The sequence below is a fragment of the Sander vitreus genome, chromosome 22 (assembly GCF_031162955.1).
Source record: "Sander vitreus isolate 19-12246 chromosome 22, sanVit1, whole genome shotgun sequence".
NCBI lineage: Eukaryota > Metazoa > Chordata > Actinopteri > Perciformes > Percidae > Sander > Sander vitreus.
This window is the reverse complement of record NC_135876.1, coordinates 9744995-9764485: the sequence shown is the minus strand read 5'-3', so window position 1 is coordinate 9764485 and position 19491 is coordinate 9744995. Positions and strand designations below refer to the sequence as shown.

The following is a 19491-nucleotide window of genomic DNA, read 5'->3' as shown; positions in this document are numbered from 1 at the left end:
GTGTGTATGTAAACATTATATAAAGCTGCGGTTTTACCTGAGTGGCATATTTTAAATAAACGTCACTCAGGTCACACTGGAGGAGGCAATGTATGTGACACGCTCATGTGCCTGGAATTCATTTGCCGATCAATTGGCTTTGCCAGTTTACTTAACTGTGGCAGGATTTGATTGACAGAATCGTAATCCAATTAAAAGCACACATGCGATTGGCGAACCGGAAAGTCCTGCGCGATTATCCAATAGGAGCGCGCTAAATACCAAAGAGGTTTGTCTAGAATCATCCTCTGACGAATAGGATTGAGAGTTTTACGCCCGCAGTGATACATGACTCCGCCCCCGGCTTCCATTTCTGAACTGAAGGGAAGCCGCCGCTCTCGCGTAGAGTCCTCGCCTTTTTTATATACTAATTTAAGTAAATAAACTAGGTTATCTGTCGTAAATTAGGACCATTGCTTTAAGGTATTGAGTAAAACAGCAGTTCTTGTTCATCGTGGTATGCTGTTTGAGTAGTGGCTTGAACTGTAGCTAGCATTTTATTCCCCATTTTAACTTTACTAAGCGGCGTTTTCCGCCGTTTTTTTCTTTTCACCGCCCCGCTCACTCTACCCCCTTGTGCGTGAGTAGGGGCCTGCAACGTTGGTTTGGCCACGAGGCGCGTCGGTACAGTTGGAACAGGGCGATGGCGGAGTTCGGTAACGGACTGGCGGAGGAATCCCTACTAGATTCAGACCCCGGACATCCCGAGCTGGAAGACCCGGGTGTCGGTGACGAAGAACCGGGGTTAGAAGAGGGAGAGGCCGCAATTGAAGACCCGGTAAGTGAAGGGCATTGTTTCAGCTGTGAGAGCCCACATGCATACCAGGACACGTTATGACCGAAGCGGAGTAACGTTAGGGACAGCAGGCAAGAAATGTGTTGATAGTTTTCCAGAAATCTCGGGCACACATGCTGTGTGCGTTACTGCTATTGCCAGGTCGATATTAACCGCCATTGTGGTTCACGCAGTGCAGTATAAATGGGTGGTGACATGCGTGGTGTCGGCAGCCATCTTGGCGCAACAGCGGCGCAAGTTTCTCTGCGCCAGGGAGCAGCTCGAGCTGTTGGGGGGGGCGGAAATCCTCGTCTCAAAAATGCGAGACAGAGATGCAGGAGACAGTCAGGGGCGAGGGTAGGACAGGCCGCCGCCATTAGCCGCAGTTCTGCGAGTCTACCTTTTTGAGAAGGCGACCTACTTACGGTAATTACATCTTTTATTCCATTTACCTTCACCATTATGCTGGCTGCTGCTGCATTTCAAGCACCGGTGTGAGCCTAAAAAAATGACCGAGCATCAGCAGTCTAACATTAGCTTATCGCACGCACCAGCATCAAGTGCTGCAGCTAAAATGACCAGTGGACAACCGTAATCACTAGTCACGAGATAAAACCTTAAAATACTATTTGCCTGCTAGCTAGACTAATAGCATGCCACAGCAGGACACTGACGTGCTAGCAAGCTAGCTGGTTTAACAAAGCTAGGGTGGAGATGGCAGACATGCACCTGATCATCTTTGTCTTTATTTTGGACGACGGTTGGTATCGCGCATCAGTGGAACATAGGATTTGCATTAACTTTATGATGGTTCAAGATGCACAATCAGCAATTTTCATTTTCATTTTCCAGCACCTGCACACTCACTCATATTCCCTGATAATGTCTATGCAGCATGTCCAGGTGGGTCTTTAGGTTGTAGTGCTGTCAGTCGGGCAGTGAGAGCGCGGCATACAACGCAGGAGGAGGGGGTTGCGGTATTTGAGGGGCTGGGTTTGCATCCTTCAATGTTTTGCTGGAGCAAGGAGAATCGGAGAAGGGAGGGGAGTGAAAAGGCTTGCACTGAATATGCGACAAAAAAATAGGAGATACAGCATGTCAGTGTCGGATGGCATATTTTTTAACAATCTTGCTGTAAACGTGGATTGCTTTCACCACTTCCATGCTCTCGACATGCACTGTGATGCATGCAGATAAAGGTTGGAGCGCTGAGAAATGATGGGGCCATTATCATCACATGCAGTATGTCACCGTGCATTCCCCACCCCCTCTGGTGAGAGGACCTGAATTTAATATGGTCTGTCTGTGTCACTGCACCCAGTTGTACAAAGAGCCTTTACATTTCAAATCCTTTCAGCACAGGCACCAGCCCTGGGTGTAGCTGGAATGACTCCCACTGTGCTGCAGTGCACCACTGTCAGACAGGAGGGTCCGCTCCCACGTGGGGACACAGCCAGCTCTCTATTCACTATAGGAATATTTAATTTTTTGGCAGTGATAGTGGGCTTCACTATGTCTTCTGTCCTCAGACCTGATCACCGGCACCGCCCCAAATGCATTTCCAGTTACTTCCCAAAAGGTCTAAATTGAATTTCAGTTGTAGTGGAGCTGCAGCAAATCAATTGCTGTATTGATTAATATACAAATTATTTATTCACATTCAGTTCACTGTCAAAATAAATTAATAGCAAATGCTTATGTGGGTGCATGAACCCGTGGTGATGTCAGTTAGAACTATTATATTTATAAAATAGAAATAACCACATTCACATTTGTGTTAGTGTATGTACATGGTAAACAACAAAAATGTCTTGAAATTAGTTATGGCTACTTTGTTTACAAATGGTTTTACTCGTCATTTGGATTGTGTGTTGTATCCATTTAATGCTGTCTTTGAACATGGGCTTTAAAGTCATTGAGAAGTGATGGGAAACATGAACTGAGCGTGCCATACTGATTCATCACTTTGGTTTTAAGCTGTAGGAGGCAGCTACTGTACTGCCCGATTAAGGCTGTATGGTCAAAGAAATAATGTGGAGGATTAGAGGATTAGGTCAGGGCCAGTCAGACAGTACATTTTTAGATGGAAGTAGTCAAAATGTGTGGGTTTTTTGATTTGGGCAGAAACAACTAGGGATGCAGCTAGCGATTATTTTAGTAATTGAGTATTCTACCGATTATTCCATTGATTGATTGAGTGAGTAATCGGATAAAAAAATACTTTTGTTTTATTGAAGAACAATAATATACAATAGTTTGGTTTAATTTTTGGAAAAAAACATTGTTATTGCCTACATTGCTTACAATATCATCTCTCAAAAAATAAACATTAAGTGCCATATTACATTGTTTTGAAAAAACATTTTCTGAAATGCAATAAAAACCTCAAACTAAGGCGTAAATTAAACCTACATAAATATTACCTTAAGTTGTGCAACTTAACTTTCAGAACTACAAGTTTATACCTGAGACTGATCTGTATATAGGCCTATATGTAAATATTAGTTATACTCAACCTATTTTCATTTATATATTTGATTACAATGTCACACAGCTGTTACACTTATGCTAGTAGATTGTTGGGGGATTAAGTTAGACTCAATGTTTTCTGTTGAGATGCTGAAGCATTGACGTCATGCTATTATTGTGGTAAGCTAGTTCGATTTTGCAGTAGACGCACTGTACAGAGTTCATTTTAATTACATTTGAACTGATTCCAAACTTTGGACGCTTGCTGTCGTTTTCTCCAGCCTGTTTCTTCTCTTACCCCTGGTGATCCGCAGCCCTCGGGAGCAGAAACGCAGAGCTTCTATTTTTGCCGGACGCCGGAGAGCTCTGCAGCAATTCAGCACAGGGCAGACAGTGCAGGACAGGAAGTCGAGCGCAGCAGCAAAATAAGACATCCGGTTAATTTTCAAAATAAAATACACCGTGCTCACGGCGGATCATATTTCCCTGCACTACACCTTGAAAACACAGCAGAGTTGTTTCCCCTCTACTCGTCTGGATGGAAACAATCTGTTGTTGGTTTTTGCGGTTCTATTCTACGTGAATTTGCGAGATCTCGTGGGTCCTCGTGACTACAGCTGTCAGTTATGGCCGCAGCCGTGAGCATGTGTCGCCAGCAGCGTCAGCCCGTTGGCGACAGTAATGGTCATCCGTGCGGAAACACCGTGAGCGATACAACGTTGGTAACATTGATTAAACAAAGCTTCGAGGCAGATTTTTAGTAATCGAATTATTCAAGTTACTCAAGGAATTGTTTTCAACCCTAGAAACAACGCACACACTTGCTGCTTTTTAGATTGAGGTCATGTTATGACAGCACCATCACTTACACCCGTTTGTCATCTCCTTGCTACTCTGCCATCTTCCCTAGTGTTTCACATTTGTTGATTACATTTTCATGGCTAGATTTGGTAGTTTGTAAGCACTTGTTAGCATAGCGTAACTGTCATCCACATTATGTGATTATAACACTTGTGATTATTGTTTCGGTGAGTTGTATTGTGCTCATGATGGACTAACGGCTCTAATGAGATTTGTGTCTGTGTTTCAGGAGCTGGAGGCAATCAAAGCCCGGGTGAGAGAGATGGAGGAAGAGGCAGAGAAGCTGAAGGAGCTCCAGAACGAGGTGGAGAAACAGATGAATCTCAGCCCCCCACCAGGTGTGTTTTTGTGAGGGGGAGACCTCTTCTTTGTTGTATCGTCACTGTCACTGTGTTTGTGTACAAGCTGCTTGTAACTAATGGCCCCTAGTAGTTTTTTGCCGATGTAAACATTTTCAAACCGGTTTGATATCAAGCCAAACCCTGGCCCGGTATACCAAATTCCACCACTAGGCCTTGCACTCGTCTCAGCCACTCCCTAGTGAGACCGATGAGTGAGCCCATAATGAGTGCAGCGACTACAGACCACATGGTGGTAGTAATGCGCCTCTTAGTCATGTCTTTTACATGCAGTGAGGTTCTAGCAAGAGGGTAAGCCAACCTCCACAAAGCCCTAGAGCCATTTTGATGCTAACAAGCCATCAGGTGCCATTAGCATTCCATTGACTGCCATTCGTTTTGGCGCCACTTTGACAGCGAATAACTTTACATCTGAAGTGTTTAAAGACTCTTTGTCCATTGTTTATTTCTAAGGAAACACTTTATGGTAATTCCTCTACTATGCGACAAAGTCGCATAGTAGAGGAATTACCATACAGTACGGGAGAAGCTCGCAGGCAGTTTCGCCATCACCGGAAGAGTGCTTCTAATATCCTTCACTGGTCTCCGTCGAAAACAATGGCGTCACATTGTCCATTTCTTTTACTGTCTATGGGTTCTAGTCTCGCATTGTCAGATCTATCTCCATAGCGCTGTGGAGGAACGTAAGGACGGCCGCACAACATTCCTGGATAGGAGAAAAACGTGCTCTGGTTTATTGCCATTTCTTTAAACCAATCACAATCCCCTTGGGCGGGGCTAAGCAGGGGCCGGTACTCTGCAAAATAGTCTCGGGAAGGTCCTTGTTTTTGGTGCAACGTTTGCAATCCGCAAAAGAAAACGCCATATACAATATTGAAAATGAGTACAGTGACGTGAGCTATTTAAATAAGCTGGATACATGGTTAAACAACATTTGCTCTTACCAGTGTATCGCCGTGTGTATTTTGTCCATAGTAAATCCCTGCCAATAGGTCCCAAACCGTCCCAGTTACAGAGTAAATCTTTACAGTCATTCACGAAATGAACCAAACATGCCTGCCTTGTTGCACGATCCAAATTTTTCTTAAAACTAACCATTTTCGGCCTGTAACGTTGCTCAGAGGTTCCAGTTAATGTTGCTCTATGCGACCTCGGAGTTTAAAGGTAACTCAAAGAAAGCAGAAAGTGAGGGACATCTGCTGGAACTATCCAATAAATGAACTTGTATATAGACTAGTGAGGTTATAACGGACCTCTTTGGTTGAGTGTTTACACTTTGCTTCGTCTTCTTCAGCTCTTCTCGTCGGCTTGAAATCCAGTAGTAGCGCAATTTTAGTTTTCTTTGAGACATACAGGTGCTGGTCATATAATTAGAATATCATGAAAAAGTTGATTTATGTCAGTAATTCCATTCAAAAAGTGAAATTTGTATATTATATTCATTCATCACACAGTGATATATATTTCAAATGTTCATTTCTTTTAATTTTGATGATTATAACTGACAACTAATGAAAATCCCAAATTCAGTATCTCTGAAAATTAGAATATTACTTAAGACCAATACAAAAAAGGATTTTTAGAAATGTTGGCCAACTGAAAAGTATGAACATGAAAAGTATGAGCATGTACAGCACTCAATACTTAGTTGGGGCTCCTTTTGCATGAATTACTGCAGCAATGCGGCGTGGCATGGAGTCGATCAGTCTGTGGCACTGCTCAGGTGTTATGAGAGCCCAGGTTGCTCGGATAGTGGCCTTCAGCTCTTCTGCATTGTTGGGTCTGGCGCATCACATCATCCTCTTCACAATACCCCATAGATTTTCTATAGGGTTAAGGTCAGGTGAGTTTTCTGGCCAATTAAGAACCGGGATACCATGGTCCTTAAACCAGGTACTGGTAGCTTTGGCACTGTGTGCAGGTGCCAAGTCCTGTTGGAAAATGAAATCTGCATCTCCATAAAGTTGGTCAGCAGCAGGAAGCATGAAGTGCTCTAAGACTTCCTGGTAGACGGCTGCGTTGACCCTGGACCTCAGAAAACACAGTGGACGAACACCAGCAGATGACATGGCACCCCAAACCATCACTGACTGTGGAACCTTTACACTGGACTTCAAGCAATGTGGATTCTGTGCCTCTCCTCTCTTCCTCCAGACTCTGGGACCTTGATTTTTACTTTCAATCAGACAACATAACTTTGGACCACTCAGCAGCAGTCCAGTCCTTTTTTGTCTTTAGCCCAGGCGAGACGCTTGTGACGCTGTGGCTTGACACAAGGAATGGGACAGCTGAAACCCATGTCTTGCTTACGTCTGTGCGTGGTGGTTCTTGAAGCACTGACTCCAGCTGCAGTCCACTCTTTGTGAATCTCCCCCACATTTTTGAATAGGTTTTGTTTCACAATCCTCTCCAGGGTGCGGTTATCCCTATTGCTTGTACACTTTTTTTCTACCACATCTTTTCCTTCCCTTCGCCTCTCTATCAATGTGCTTTGACACAGAGCTCTGTGAACAGCCAGCCTCTTTAGCAACAACCTTTTGTGTCTTGCCCTCCTTGTGCAAGGTGTCAATGGTCGTCTTTTGGACAGCTGTCCAGTCAGCAGTCTTCCCCATGATTGTGTAGCCTACAGAACTAGACTGAGGGACCATTTAAAGGCCTTTGCAGGTGTTTTGAGTTAATTAGCTGATTAGAGTGTGGCACCAGGTGTCTTCAATATTGAACCTTGTCACAATATTCTAATTTTCTGAGATACTGAATTTGGGGTTTTCATTAGTTGTCAGTTCTAATCATCAAAAGTAAAAAACACTTGAAATACATCAGTCTGTGTGGAATGAATGTATACATTATACAAGTTTCACTTTTTGAATGGAATTACTGAAATAAATCTCCCTCCCCTCGCCCGCTCTTCATCCGTATACTTCAGCCATAGACGATACCCTACTCTGGCTCAAGTGAATACGGGCGGCCATCCAATTATATCGACCTCATCCACACTGTCGAAATCATTTTCAATATTGAGCCATTACATTGAAAATCTTTTAGATAACAGGAGCCTATAATTTCTGTAGCCTACTCCGAAACAACAGACTACCTCAATGCCTTTCACTCTCCACACAGCTGTCTTCGGACAAAAAGTCTTGTCCTGAGATCGATAATGTTGACACTTTTAGTAACAATCTGAGCCTGTCGGTAGCAAAAAAACAAAACCCTTTTATTGGACAAAAAGCAAGGCTCCACAATTGCCCCATTAGGTTACATTGTAGCTCGGTTCCCGCCGGCTCATCATTGCGATCTCGCTCAATACTGAACCAAATTCAAAGATTTTCGGTCACATCAGTCTATCAGACACACATGCATGGGGAAATGGGGCTCAGGTTGAAAAAAAACGATTAGCTCAGTTAGCTGTTAGCACCGGTTGGCTCCATTATATAAAGATATGAGTGGATGAGACTGCCGCCAACAAAATGACGTTCAGGGAGCTTTCACAGCAGTGTGGCTGCGACATTTCTACGGTTCGTTAATAAAGTGAATCCCATGGCAAGACCACCACCAGCAAGTTACTATTAACGATAACCTCTGAGTCTGAAGTAAAGCGTTGACGCTGTCATGCACGCAGAGTGTGCAGTGTGAAAAATACATTGTTGATTGGGGGAAAAAATGTAATTTGAATATTGTCTACCTGGGCGGTGCGCCCAAGTAAAACCTATGATGGAAACACTGGTAGATGTAGTTTATTTTACACTATGCTGTTTAAACAACACCTGTTTGGGAATATTTTTCAGTTGAAATATTTTGTTGCTCATATCGATCCATTTTCCCCCCTCCCCTGTGCAGTCGGCCCTGTCATCATGTCCATCGAGGAAAAGATGGAAGCAGATGGCAGATCTATTTATGTCGGAAACGTGAGTAATTGTCTCATATAGATGCCTTTTTGGCCACATTGTCTTGTTTCTTGTTGCAACTTTTTAGATAACGTCAAAGTAAAATTATAGGAATGCACGATATTGGATTTTGGCCGACATTTAATATGCCAATATTTTAAACAAATTTTTGCCGATTCTAAAATATACACATCTATTTATTAAGAGAACACCAAGTCTCTCCTGTAGTACTTTTACCCTATTACTCTCATTTGTTGTAGATACAGAGACGAACAGCATTTTATTCCACCATAAATGTAGGCTATCATTTTACAAATGTAAACATTCACCCCTGAAAAATTAGTAAATAATTTCACTCAAATTAAGAAAAGATGACACAGTAACTACAATATTAAATGACAACACCATAAGCCCATCTTGCACGTCTCTCCCTAGCACAAAGCTTCTTTATATTTTGCCTCAGTCTCTTTATTTAAAAGTTATGCTCTGTTTGTCGTTTTCATTTTAGTCTGCCTAATTTAGTACATTAAAAGTGACATAAAAATCTAACTTTGATTACTAACTTGGTCCAAGATGTGTGGATGTGCCAGATAGACAAATGTGTAAATGTTAAAGCATGAGCTGATTTTATATATATATATATATATATATATATATATATATATATATATATATATATATATATATATATATATATATATATATATATATATAAAAAAGTAATCCTGATTTTTAAGTGCACATGCTCACGTATCTCAGCTCTCTTGGTGTGTAACCTTTTTATCCTGTTTTTCTTCAGGTGGACTATGGTGCCACGGCAGAAGAGCTGGAGGCTCACTTTCATGGCTGCGGTTCAGTAAACAGAGTCACCATTCTATGTGACAAATACACAGGGCATCCCAAAGGGTAATACACTATCATTCTACTGTATTTTTTCATCAAGCAGTGGAGGGGTGGATGAATGGATGGCAAATATTGGATGGACAAATGAATACAAATGAGTTTCACTAAAGCTGGATGGTTGAGTGTGATTTTGTTTTTGTTAATAAAAAAAAATAAAATAAAAAAATGCTATCCGCATAGAATCTTCTGTATAGGTAAAAGAAAGTTGCATTAAATCCCACCAGAAATGGCTTTTAACTTTATACAAACTTAAGTTATTCACCTTCAGGGAAATTGATTTCCTTTACCATTTAGATGTTTGTGATCCTCTTAAAGTACATTAGTGGTATGTCTATAAATAATCAAAATACTGGTGTGGTCATGCTTTGCATGTTGCTGCTTTTTGTTTGCATTTGAGTACTTCTATAGTTGATAAGACATTTGTTAGACGTGAAGAAATGTGTGATTTGCGCATTACCCTGGATAAGTGACCTAAGGGGCCATCAGAGTCCTTTACACATGGCCTGTTTTGTGTGAGGAGGTTGTGTAAGGTCAAGACCTTGGAGATGTTCCGAATCCTATATGGATGAGAACCGGTCTTGCCCGGGGTTTACACACATTGTCTTCCTTCTCTCTTCCCCTCCCTTACGGGTGTCAATGAAACGGCCCGTTTGTGTGACGTCCTGTTGTATTCTTTAAACCCCCCCCCCCCAACAACAACAAAGCACAGGTAGACTTTTATATTTCAGTTACTGTTTTCCATCAGATTAACGTTTCCGACCGTACTTGAAGGCAGCTTTATTTCACAGGAGAGAAAGAAAAGACGAGCGAGACATAGCGAGTGCTTTGTTGTTGCAGAAAACATTCAGCTATTACACAAACTCCCAGGCAGTTCAGTGCTTGAGTTTCGTTTTATACTCTCATAGTGTTTTAAGACTTTTGTGTGGCAGCGATAAAGGCAGCGATGGTTCCTGTTTACTCTACGGGACTCTCACACCGCCTCAAACCATAGTTTAAAACACACAGACAAGTCTGAGTTAGTTAGACAAGTTACATGACTGACCACCGCAGTGTGACGTGGTTGCTTTTTTCCAAAAGTTGAGTCGGACTCAACTTTTTGCCGACGCAGGCAGTCTGAATGTGGCCTTATGGTGTTATTATACAAGAATCTAGGTACCGTATAAAGCTGAGTGAAATGTCAGATTGGTGTTGAGAATCCAGTCTATTAATCAAAGTGAAGATTGAGCAGAAGTACACACATTCCACGTCAAGTTGATTGCTTCTTTTCTTCTTCAGGTTTGCCTATATTGAGTTTGCAGACAAAGAATCTGTTAGGACAGCCATGGCTTTGGACGAGTCCCTTTTCAGAGGAAGGCAGATAAAGGTAAGACGTTTTGAAATTTCAAAACACTATTGTGAGAGTAAATAAGAATTGGGTTAAAGTGACGGTTTCATTTTCTCTTAAGTGTAAACAAGATCGGTGTTTTTCCTGTATAGAGGAATTTTTGGTGCCTCTCAAAAGAGAGAAGCAGCAGAAGTTAACTTGTGTGGACAATAAGCAACTACTATACTGTAGGGGTGTAACGGTACATACAAATCACGGTTTGGTACGTACCTCGGTTTTGAAGTTCATTTTTGGTACAGTAAGGGGGAAAAAATGCAAAACTCCCAACAAGTAAAGAAGCAAAAAAAAAAAGTGCTTGTTGTTTATCATGAACTTCTTGTAAATAACAATCAGTTTACAATTTTTTTTTAAACAAACTTTTAAATGAATTGTAATAAATAAAATAGAGAAATACTGCTGCAAACCACTACCAATAAGTTCTCCAATGAATAAAGATTTTCAAAACAATTTAAAATATACAGTGGTGGAAGAAGTATTCAGATCCTTTTACTTCAATAAAAGTACTAATACCACACTTTAAAAATACTAAGTGCATTGAAATGTTCCTTAAAGTGCTCATATTGTGCTCATTTTCAGTTTCATAGCTGTATTTAGAGGTTGTACCAGAATATGTTTATGTGGTTTAATTTAAAAAAAAAAAACACCATATTTTTGTTGTGCTGCACATTGCTGCAGCTCCTCTTTTCACCCTGTGTGTTGAGCTCTCTGTTTTAGCTACAGAGTGAGGCATCGCACTTCTGTTCCATCTTTGTTGGGAGTCGCACATGTGCAGTAAGTACTCCTAGCCGGAGTATGACAGCGTGCCACGCTAGCAGCTAGGCGAGCATTATAACGTGTGTTACAAAGTGACGCACACTCGTCTCTGAAGTAAAGGCTGGACTACAATAGAGCTGTTTGGAGCAGTTTGTGAACAGTGTTTTCTGTTGGAGATGGTAAGTCCCTTTGGGGTGGACTTTGGGCTTTTTCACTTTGTAAACCTATAATGTGCACAAAAAGATCCCAATAAAGGAAAGGGGATAAGCCAAAAAGCATAATATGAACACTTTAAGTAAAAGTCTGTAAGTATCATCAGGAAAAGTATTAAAAGTACAAGCACTCAATGCAAATAAAAATCCTCAAACTGGAAACAATCAAAACTGTTCTGTTTTTAATGTACTAATCCTTTCAGCTGGACTTGCAGGCCGCTATATTGTTGGGTAGTTTAATTTATAATAAAACATTGTATTTTATAAACCATGTGTTTTATGGGCAAAAATCTTAATTTGTTAAGTAACTAAATCTGTCAGATGAATGTAGTGGAGTACAAAGTACAATATTTCTCTCTGAAATGTAGTGGAGTAGAAGTAGAAAGTGGCATGAAAAGACTTAATGTACAAGTACCTCAAATTCTGACTTAAGTATAGTACTTGAGTAAATGTACTTCATTACATTCCACCACTGAAAATGTATATAAAAAAATAATAAACCTGTGTTTTCAACAACTGAATATGGTCGTAGATCCGCTGCTATAAAAACACTACTGCTACAAAAGCACTATGCTCGTTTTTTTTCCCTTGTAGCAGTGATATTCACATTTGCATGGTGCCGTTTCAAGTATGTTAGTGCCAGAAACATACCCGATCACTAATGAGCAATGGCGGTACACTACTTTTGTCTATTCCACTTGTTTTTGTCCATTGTTGTTGTTTCCAAACAGGAGACCTTAATGATAACGGTCTTCAAGCTCTGGCTTCTCTAGATTGGCCATGATGCTAGCGAGAGGCTTGGCTGGTATAAGTGTACTGTGTGTAAAGCGTTCAAAGTGCAGGGCGGAGACTAAACAAACTTCTGGTCCGCCACTTAATGTATTTGTGTGGTAACTCGAAATTTCTGTTAAAGATTGCATTCGGTGTACATTGGCACCGTTCCGAAAGTCCTGTTCCGGTCTGGTACAAATGCATGTACCGTTAACGCTCCTACTATACTGGGATACAACCATATCAGCTGAGCAATAATGATACAATTAATGAATATCATTCACTTAAATAGGAGCCACATGCACATTTAAAGAGGTTACTTCCCCCAAAAAAAAGATACAGAAGAGGAGGGAAGACTGAATCATGTGTTGACACAGCAGGGATAACCTAAATATTTGAAAGCCATACAGAATGCCTAAGAGCCTAACTGCATTATATTCCATTGTATTTTTATGTTTTGAATTGTCCCCTGCCCCCTTTTGTTTTCCTTTTACATAAAGACCTCTACACCATAAATGAGTGCATACAAATTTACCAAAATGCTAAGTTTTTGAGGCTCAACATTTTTTTTTTTTTTGGGGGGGGGAGAGACACTGGCTGGTGTTTTGAATGGAAAGGCTTTATATGCCTTTGTCAATGTGGCACATGATTGGAACCACTGAATTAAAATCATACATAGCAACCTAAATATTATATTTTATAATTGAAAGGAGACTTGAATATTATTTGTTATTAATGTTGTTTAACATTTTTGGAATGAGATCTACTTCATCTCTCGCTGAGCATGAATTTAAGCAGTTTTGTTGAAATCTGAATCTGTTTGGAGGAAAGCCACAAGATGGGTGGAGTTTAGTTAACGGAACGCCCTTGCTTGATTCTCGCTCCTCAGGTTGGCGCTAAGAGAACAAACAGACCAGGCATCAGCACCACAGACCGCGGCTTTCCACGGGCTCGGTTCCGGTCACGGGGAGGAAGCTTCTCATCACGTGCACGCTACTACAGCGGCTACACACCACCCAGAGGCAGAGGACGGGCCTTCAGGTGAGCTGACGCCTCACTTCTGACACTCTGGGAGAACACTGCACCTGCATGCACTGCACCTCACTCGGTGTTTGCCGAAAGGAAAGGGCAAGACAGACTAGGCAGACCATCATGACCAGCCAGAATTAGCAGTTGTTCTTAAAGGACGGGGGGGTAGTAATAAATTGCTTTTTCACTCTTGACTTAAATTGGCAGGATAGTACGATGTAAGAGTTTTTAAAGTATTTATTAACCTTGATCTTTTTTAATTTATATTATATGCTCTGTAGCACTTTGAGATTGCTGTAAATGTAAAGTGCAATACAAATAAAATGTATTATTATTGAAGTACAGAAGGGCCAGAGCAATCGGAGCATTGTCAATGGATAGGAGGTAAAAAATAATAAATATATATATATATATATATATATATATATATATATATATTAGAATATTACTTTTTAAATCAGAATTTAGTTTGCAGTGTAAATATTACAGCCAATTCCTCAAATCCTGATTATAAATGAGTAAGATTTGTTAGAACTTAAATCGTATTTCATCATGCTATCGACTTTATCGAGAAATAAAGACTAATAGAACCACAGTTACATGTCATGTGGTCAGGTCAGAAATCCCATCACATCAGTTGTGGGACTGGGGGGGGGCTCATTGCATGCCACATCACATATAACCATTTCAGTTTAGGCAAACGGACTCGGTGCACATCAGTTTGTTCTTCCCAGGCTGTACATACACACTGCATTAGTTGTTTTGAGCTGCGTGGAGATCAGTACAGTGACTTGTAGCATTTCTTTACTCTGTTGCAGCTTTGTGGCAGTTGCTTAATGCTCCATCCCATCAGTTATGTTCCAAACCTGTCTCATTACTGGCATTTTTGTGATCCATATTGAGCAACAGAATAGGCCTGGTGTTGATCAGAGTGTTGGGCACTGGGATTCTGCTGGCTTTCTATGTAGTGTTGTGATAGGCTTCAATTCAGAGCTCTGCAGTGGGGTCCTGTGAGTCTTTTGTAGTCTAGTTTCTACTGCAAGGCCACTGCAAACAATTTTTTTACAGCATGTGATTAAAACACTTGGCTACACTTTTTCTATAAATGATATGATACAAAAAAAAACAATCGGAGATTTTTTTGAGCACAATTAAACAACGTAATCTACTGTACTGTCCCCCCCTTTTTTTTTTTTTTATAAATGTAAACTGTGGCTAGCCCTTGTAGTCAGTAAGAAATCAAGGCTACAAATAATTTCACTGGTAACTCCATGTAAGCCCTGTGGAGCCATCTTGTTTTTTTTCTGTTGAGACGACAAAGGAGGTGTGGTGCCAAACACGTTGATCAGCATGCCAACTTCCCCACACATGCACTGAGCTTTGAGACTGAGAGATTCTGATTTAATTATCCCTGAAAAGCATCTGGATCATTCAGGCCATTGCTTACTACTTAATGTTTAACAAAGAACATTTTCCAGATGAGAGTGCAGCAGTTACATGGACATTTTTTATCTTGTGTATTTCTCTCGCTTTTGACTCAAGTATTTGGGCAATGAATTCCCATTTCAGCAAGGATGCCTTTTTAAAATAACCACAGGAAAGGGTTACATCTCTATTAATTCCTTTTGTGTGAGAAAGTGTCTGAACCTCAAGGTCAGAATCTCTCTAATCACTCTGTGTACTCCCACACATACCAAGAAACCCGAACCCTGCCAGTTTACTCACTGGGATTTGGCCCGAGCTGCAGGACAAGGCACACAAAGACTTGGGGAGAAGCTCAGGGGTTGTTGATATTAGTCTCCAGAAGCTGAAAGTGCTGATAGTAATGGGTAGTTGACTAGCTGGAAGACATTTTTTTTGGAAGCATTTTATTTTGAAGGCTTTAAGTTGTTGGTTTGTATGCGTAGGTGAGACTTATTGTGATCGTTGAACTTCTGACTGATTTGCAGTTATGTGAACATAATGGAAGTAAGTTTTGACATCTAATATCAAAAGGCTGTGCTAAAAAAAGGTTAAAGGCCTTGAATAATAAGTCAGTCAGATGGAACCTGGCAGTTCCTAGGTCATTAAATGATTTTTGTTGCCAATAGTAATATGACTGTACTCATAATCATAGAAAACACCCTGTATAGAGTATAACTGATAACCACATAGTGCATATTTCCATTATCTAACAGCATTGGTTAATATGTTCTAATCACCTACAGAATAGCATGCAGTGAGCAGCGTTGTTCCACTTGAAATGGCCTTGATCGCTTCTTGCAGAGGAGAGCAGAAGGGCTGTCTGGTTGCTACATTAGAAATTCATACTTAAGTCTGTGCTGCAGTTGAACAGAATCGGGCTATGATCTGAACCAAATAACACTTTTTTTTCACTCGTGCCTTGTCTTGTCGTTGGAACACATCCATGGTGAAGAAAAACACAAACTCTTTGCATGACCCATTGTGTGCTTGGGAAGATTGCAGTGCTTGGCTGTGGCCATGCAATCACAGTCCAAGAGATGTGTTTCCTTAACGTATAAGTGTTGCAGGGCTTACCATTGTTTATAAGAATTAAGACTCAAGGCCACAGCAAGTGTTTTTCTGTGCAGGCTAAAGTACAGCCTTGTCTGCCAGGATTTAATAGCATTAAAGGACCGCACAGCCAAATAGTGGCCTCTGTCTACCACCTCAAATCCTTGCACCCTGACTAAAAGCCTGTGAATAAAGAGTCATTCATGTTTACATGCACTTAAGAAATTGGCCTATGGCTGCAAAAAAGTATTTTTCCCGGTATTGCATCCATTAACATCGTTATTGTCATCTTCCCAAGTTAGCATGGTGAAAAGCCAAGATTTTGATGTGAGCCAGAAGATGATACTGTACTCATGATGTGGAAGAACCTTTTGGCTTTTCTGTGCTTATGTAGAGTGTGTCCCTGCATGTACATGAACCTCCCCTCCCCCTCCCCCACACATACACGCACACACACACATACTCCAACCCAGATTCACCTTTACAGCATTCACTTCCAGAAACGAGGGTTCATTACTGCAGCCTGACCTCAGCATCTAGCCTGACAACCACTGGCTTCAGACCCAGTGTGACATTTTTTTGTTTGTTGCCACTGAATGATGTGTGTATTTGAGAAAGGGAACATGTGTGGAAGGTTTGCTGCTGCCTGGCTTCTGTATACGTGTTTGAGTGTATAAGAATGGTGCAGTTGTAAGTCCTGTCCCCCAAATTGTCGTGTGTGTGTGTGTGTACTGTCTTGCTGGGGGTATATGTGTGGTGCTGTTTGTCCTCAAGGTCTTTCCCACAGTGACCCCAGAGGCGGCTCTCGCGGAGAGAGAGAGAGAGAGAAAGAGGGAGAGAGAGTGCCTTCGCTGTCCCCACACACTAATCACTATTCCAATATCTGGAAGTCAAAACCTTTTCCTCTCTTGACAAAGCTGCTTTCAGCTTCTTTCATCACTGTAGGCTATTCTTCCAGACTGATTTGTTGTACCACAACACAGGGTGAGATCAAAGGCCCAATACCGTTAGATGGTATGTCGATATAGTCATTTGTGTCATTCATTTTGATATAAATATATTCTTTCCCCCTTCAGTTTGCAGATCCTTTCTCTGGCCACACACACACACACACACACACACACACACACACACACACACACACGCACTATATAATATCACACCAGGAAATTGGTGTCAGTCTTTTTAAGCCAGCCAGAAAAAAAACTCACCCTCTTTTTCTCTCTCTTTTCCAGGGGCCGAGGGCGAACAACATCGTGGTATTCCCCTTACTAAACACCCCCCTCCCCGACACTCCCTTACTATCAACCCTCTCCCCTCTCTGTTCCCATTTACACCCACACAGAATGAAAAAAAAAGTCCTCCCCTTCCCCAACAATAAAAGAAGAGAACCCCAGAAGAGAGAAAAAAAAAAAAAAAACCTTCTCCTGGACAGAGAGACTGACTGGCCGCAGTGTGCGATTGTGTGTGAGTGCGTGTGCGGAGGTTGATGCAGTCACACCTGGTAAGGTATAAGTTGGCCATTGGGGAAAGAATACAGTGGCAGATTTCTTTGTTTTTTGTTGGTTTTGAGGGGAGGGAAGGGGGTGTGGGGGGGGAGATGGTGGTATCTCAGGCTGCAGATGTGTCTCCTTTGGTCTGGCTGTGACCTCCTGCTTTCACACCATCACCAACACAGCCCACCCACTCACCCTCCACCACCACCAAAAAAAAAGAAAAAAAAAAAAAAGAGAAAAAAAAAAAAAGAGAAAACAAACATGGGAGGAAAACAGCATCAAGAAAATATACTGTTTATTATTTTTTTGTTTTGTTTAATGTACCGTACATATGTAAACTTCCACTAGCCAGAGTATTTGTTGTGTTTTAAGTTTGTGGTTTGGAGTATATCATTACCTCCCCACTTCTCCCTCAACCCCTCTTGTATCTGCCGTTTTCTACCTCTCACCCCTACCCTCGCTGCATTTTATAACTCATGCTTTTCTTACCCCTGCCTCCCCTCTTCTTTGGCTCATCACACCATGGATTGTGACTTTTTTTTCTTTCTCTGGACAGTGATGGTCCTTCAGTGTTCGATGGGATTGTACATGCATAGATATATATATTATTTTTTTGTTCTCGTGGGCGGGGTTCCTCCTGCTGCCACCTCCCCGTCTCTCCTCCATACCTGTCACCTCCAACTCAGGCATGGCCACAGCTCGTTTTATTCTTTTGACAGGCATCAATGTTTTTATTTCGTGCAACACCCTCCATCCCCCACCCACCCACCCACCCACCCCTTTTTCCCCTCTCTCCCTCTGTGCTCCTTGTCTCCCGTCTCTCCTCCTTCCCCTCCCCGGTCCTCTCTCTGTATATTAGACCACTTCTTGTCGTTTCAGGTTTCAGGACCAGTGGAGGCTGACGACCCCTCCCCAGGTGGCGCAGGCCCCCCCCACTGTCTCCGCAGCGTCTCTCTCTCTCTCTGCTCCCGCTATGCACACTCACCCCATCCTGTCCGTGTGGGGGGGCGGGGGAGGGGGGCAGGGTGACCACAGGCCCGCCGCGGGGGGCATTTACTACAACAGCAAACGCTGACGATGCTTTTAGTTCCTTTTCACACACTTAGTCTCACACACACACACACACACACACACACACACACACACACACACACACACACACACACACACACACCTGTTCAACATACACACTGCAATACACACAGCATCTGCCAGGCAGCCAATCCAACACATGATTTATATAGATATACTGAGTGGCATGCAAATTTGCGTGCAAGTGAGGAAGGCAGGACCAGAGACGAGGGTATTTTTTGGGGTGTACAGTGCGGACCTTAAGGCACTCCCTTTCTCTGACGCGCAGTGCAGTCACGGCTTGTCTGAGGAAGGCTGACGAACTAACAGCTTTGATTATTAATTTAATAAATGGAGTGGGTGGAACTGTTATTTTAGGGTGGGGAAAGTCAGGGGTGGGGGTTTGTGTGGACTTTTTTTTTTTTTTTTTGAAAGGGAGTGGGTTTGAACAAATGTTTTGCTTTTATTTTTATTTTTAACCCATGAGTCTGTAATTAGGAAAAAAAAAAATAAAAAAATAAAGACATTGTGTAAAAATGAGACGGTCTTGTGTGAATTTGTTCTGCCCTGCCCCCTCTGGTCTGATTAAGTGAAGCTTTAATAGTATCCACATACAACTATCGGTTCCCTAAAATATATATAAATTCAGCCATTCATTTTATTTACTTGGTTTTTACTACTGTGATGTGAAAAAATGTCTACATTAATACATAACTCGCACTAACAGGGTTAACATTTACATCATACTGTATCTAACCAGTGACACGTGTGCTAAACATGTATTTGCATTGTCAGTTGGCTGGCTGCACCAGGTTGTGATTACGTCTTAAATCAAAATCAGCATCAGGCTGCTTCTCAAGAAATCATGTAGATTGAACTGAATGCAGCATATGCTCTCTTAGCAAGGGGTTCATTAGATGGCACAAGGAATCTTGAAAATTAATCGAATTCCACCATTTTTGTCCCAATTGGTC

The 19491-nt window shown here is 41.7% G+C and overlaps 1 protein-coding gene across 3 annotated transcripts; it reads left to right on the top strand.

Moving 5' to 3' along the window:
- Positions 1–345: 345 nt before the first annotated feature.
- On the top strand, positions 346–19057 carry pabpn1 (poly(A) binding protein, nuclear 1). Of its 3 annotated transcripts, none has more exons than XM_078280379.1 (7): positions 346–817; positions 4374–4482; positions 8338–8405; positions 9184–9290; positions 10563–10650; positions 13297–13448; positions 18326–19057. In XM_078280379.1, exons 1-7 carry the CDS (start codon positions 683–685, stop codon positions 18519–18521), a joined length of 855 nt encoding a protein of 284 aa, XP_078136505.1. In that variant the 5' UTR covers positions 346–682; the 3' UTR covers positions 18522–19057. The 3 variants fall into 3 exon arrangements, with proteins under 3 accessions (XP_078136505.1, XP_078136506.1, XP_078136507.1); XM_078280380.1 differs by lacking the exon at positions 18326–19057 and adding an exon at positions 17186–17284; XM_078280381.1 differs by lacking the exon at positions 346–817 and adding an exon at positions 1139–1240.
- Positions 19058–19491: the final 434 nt, after the last annotated feature.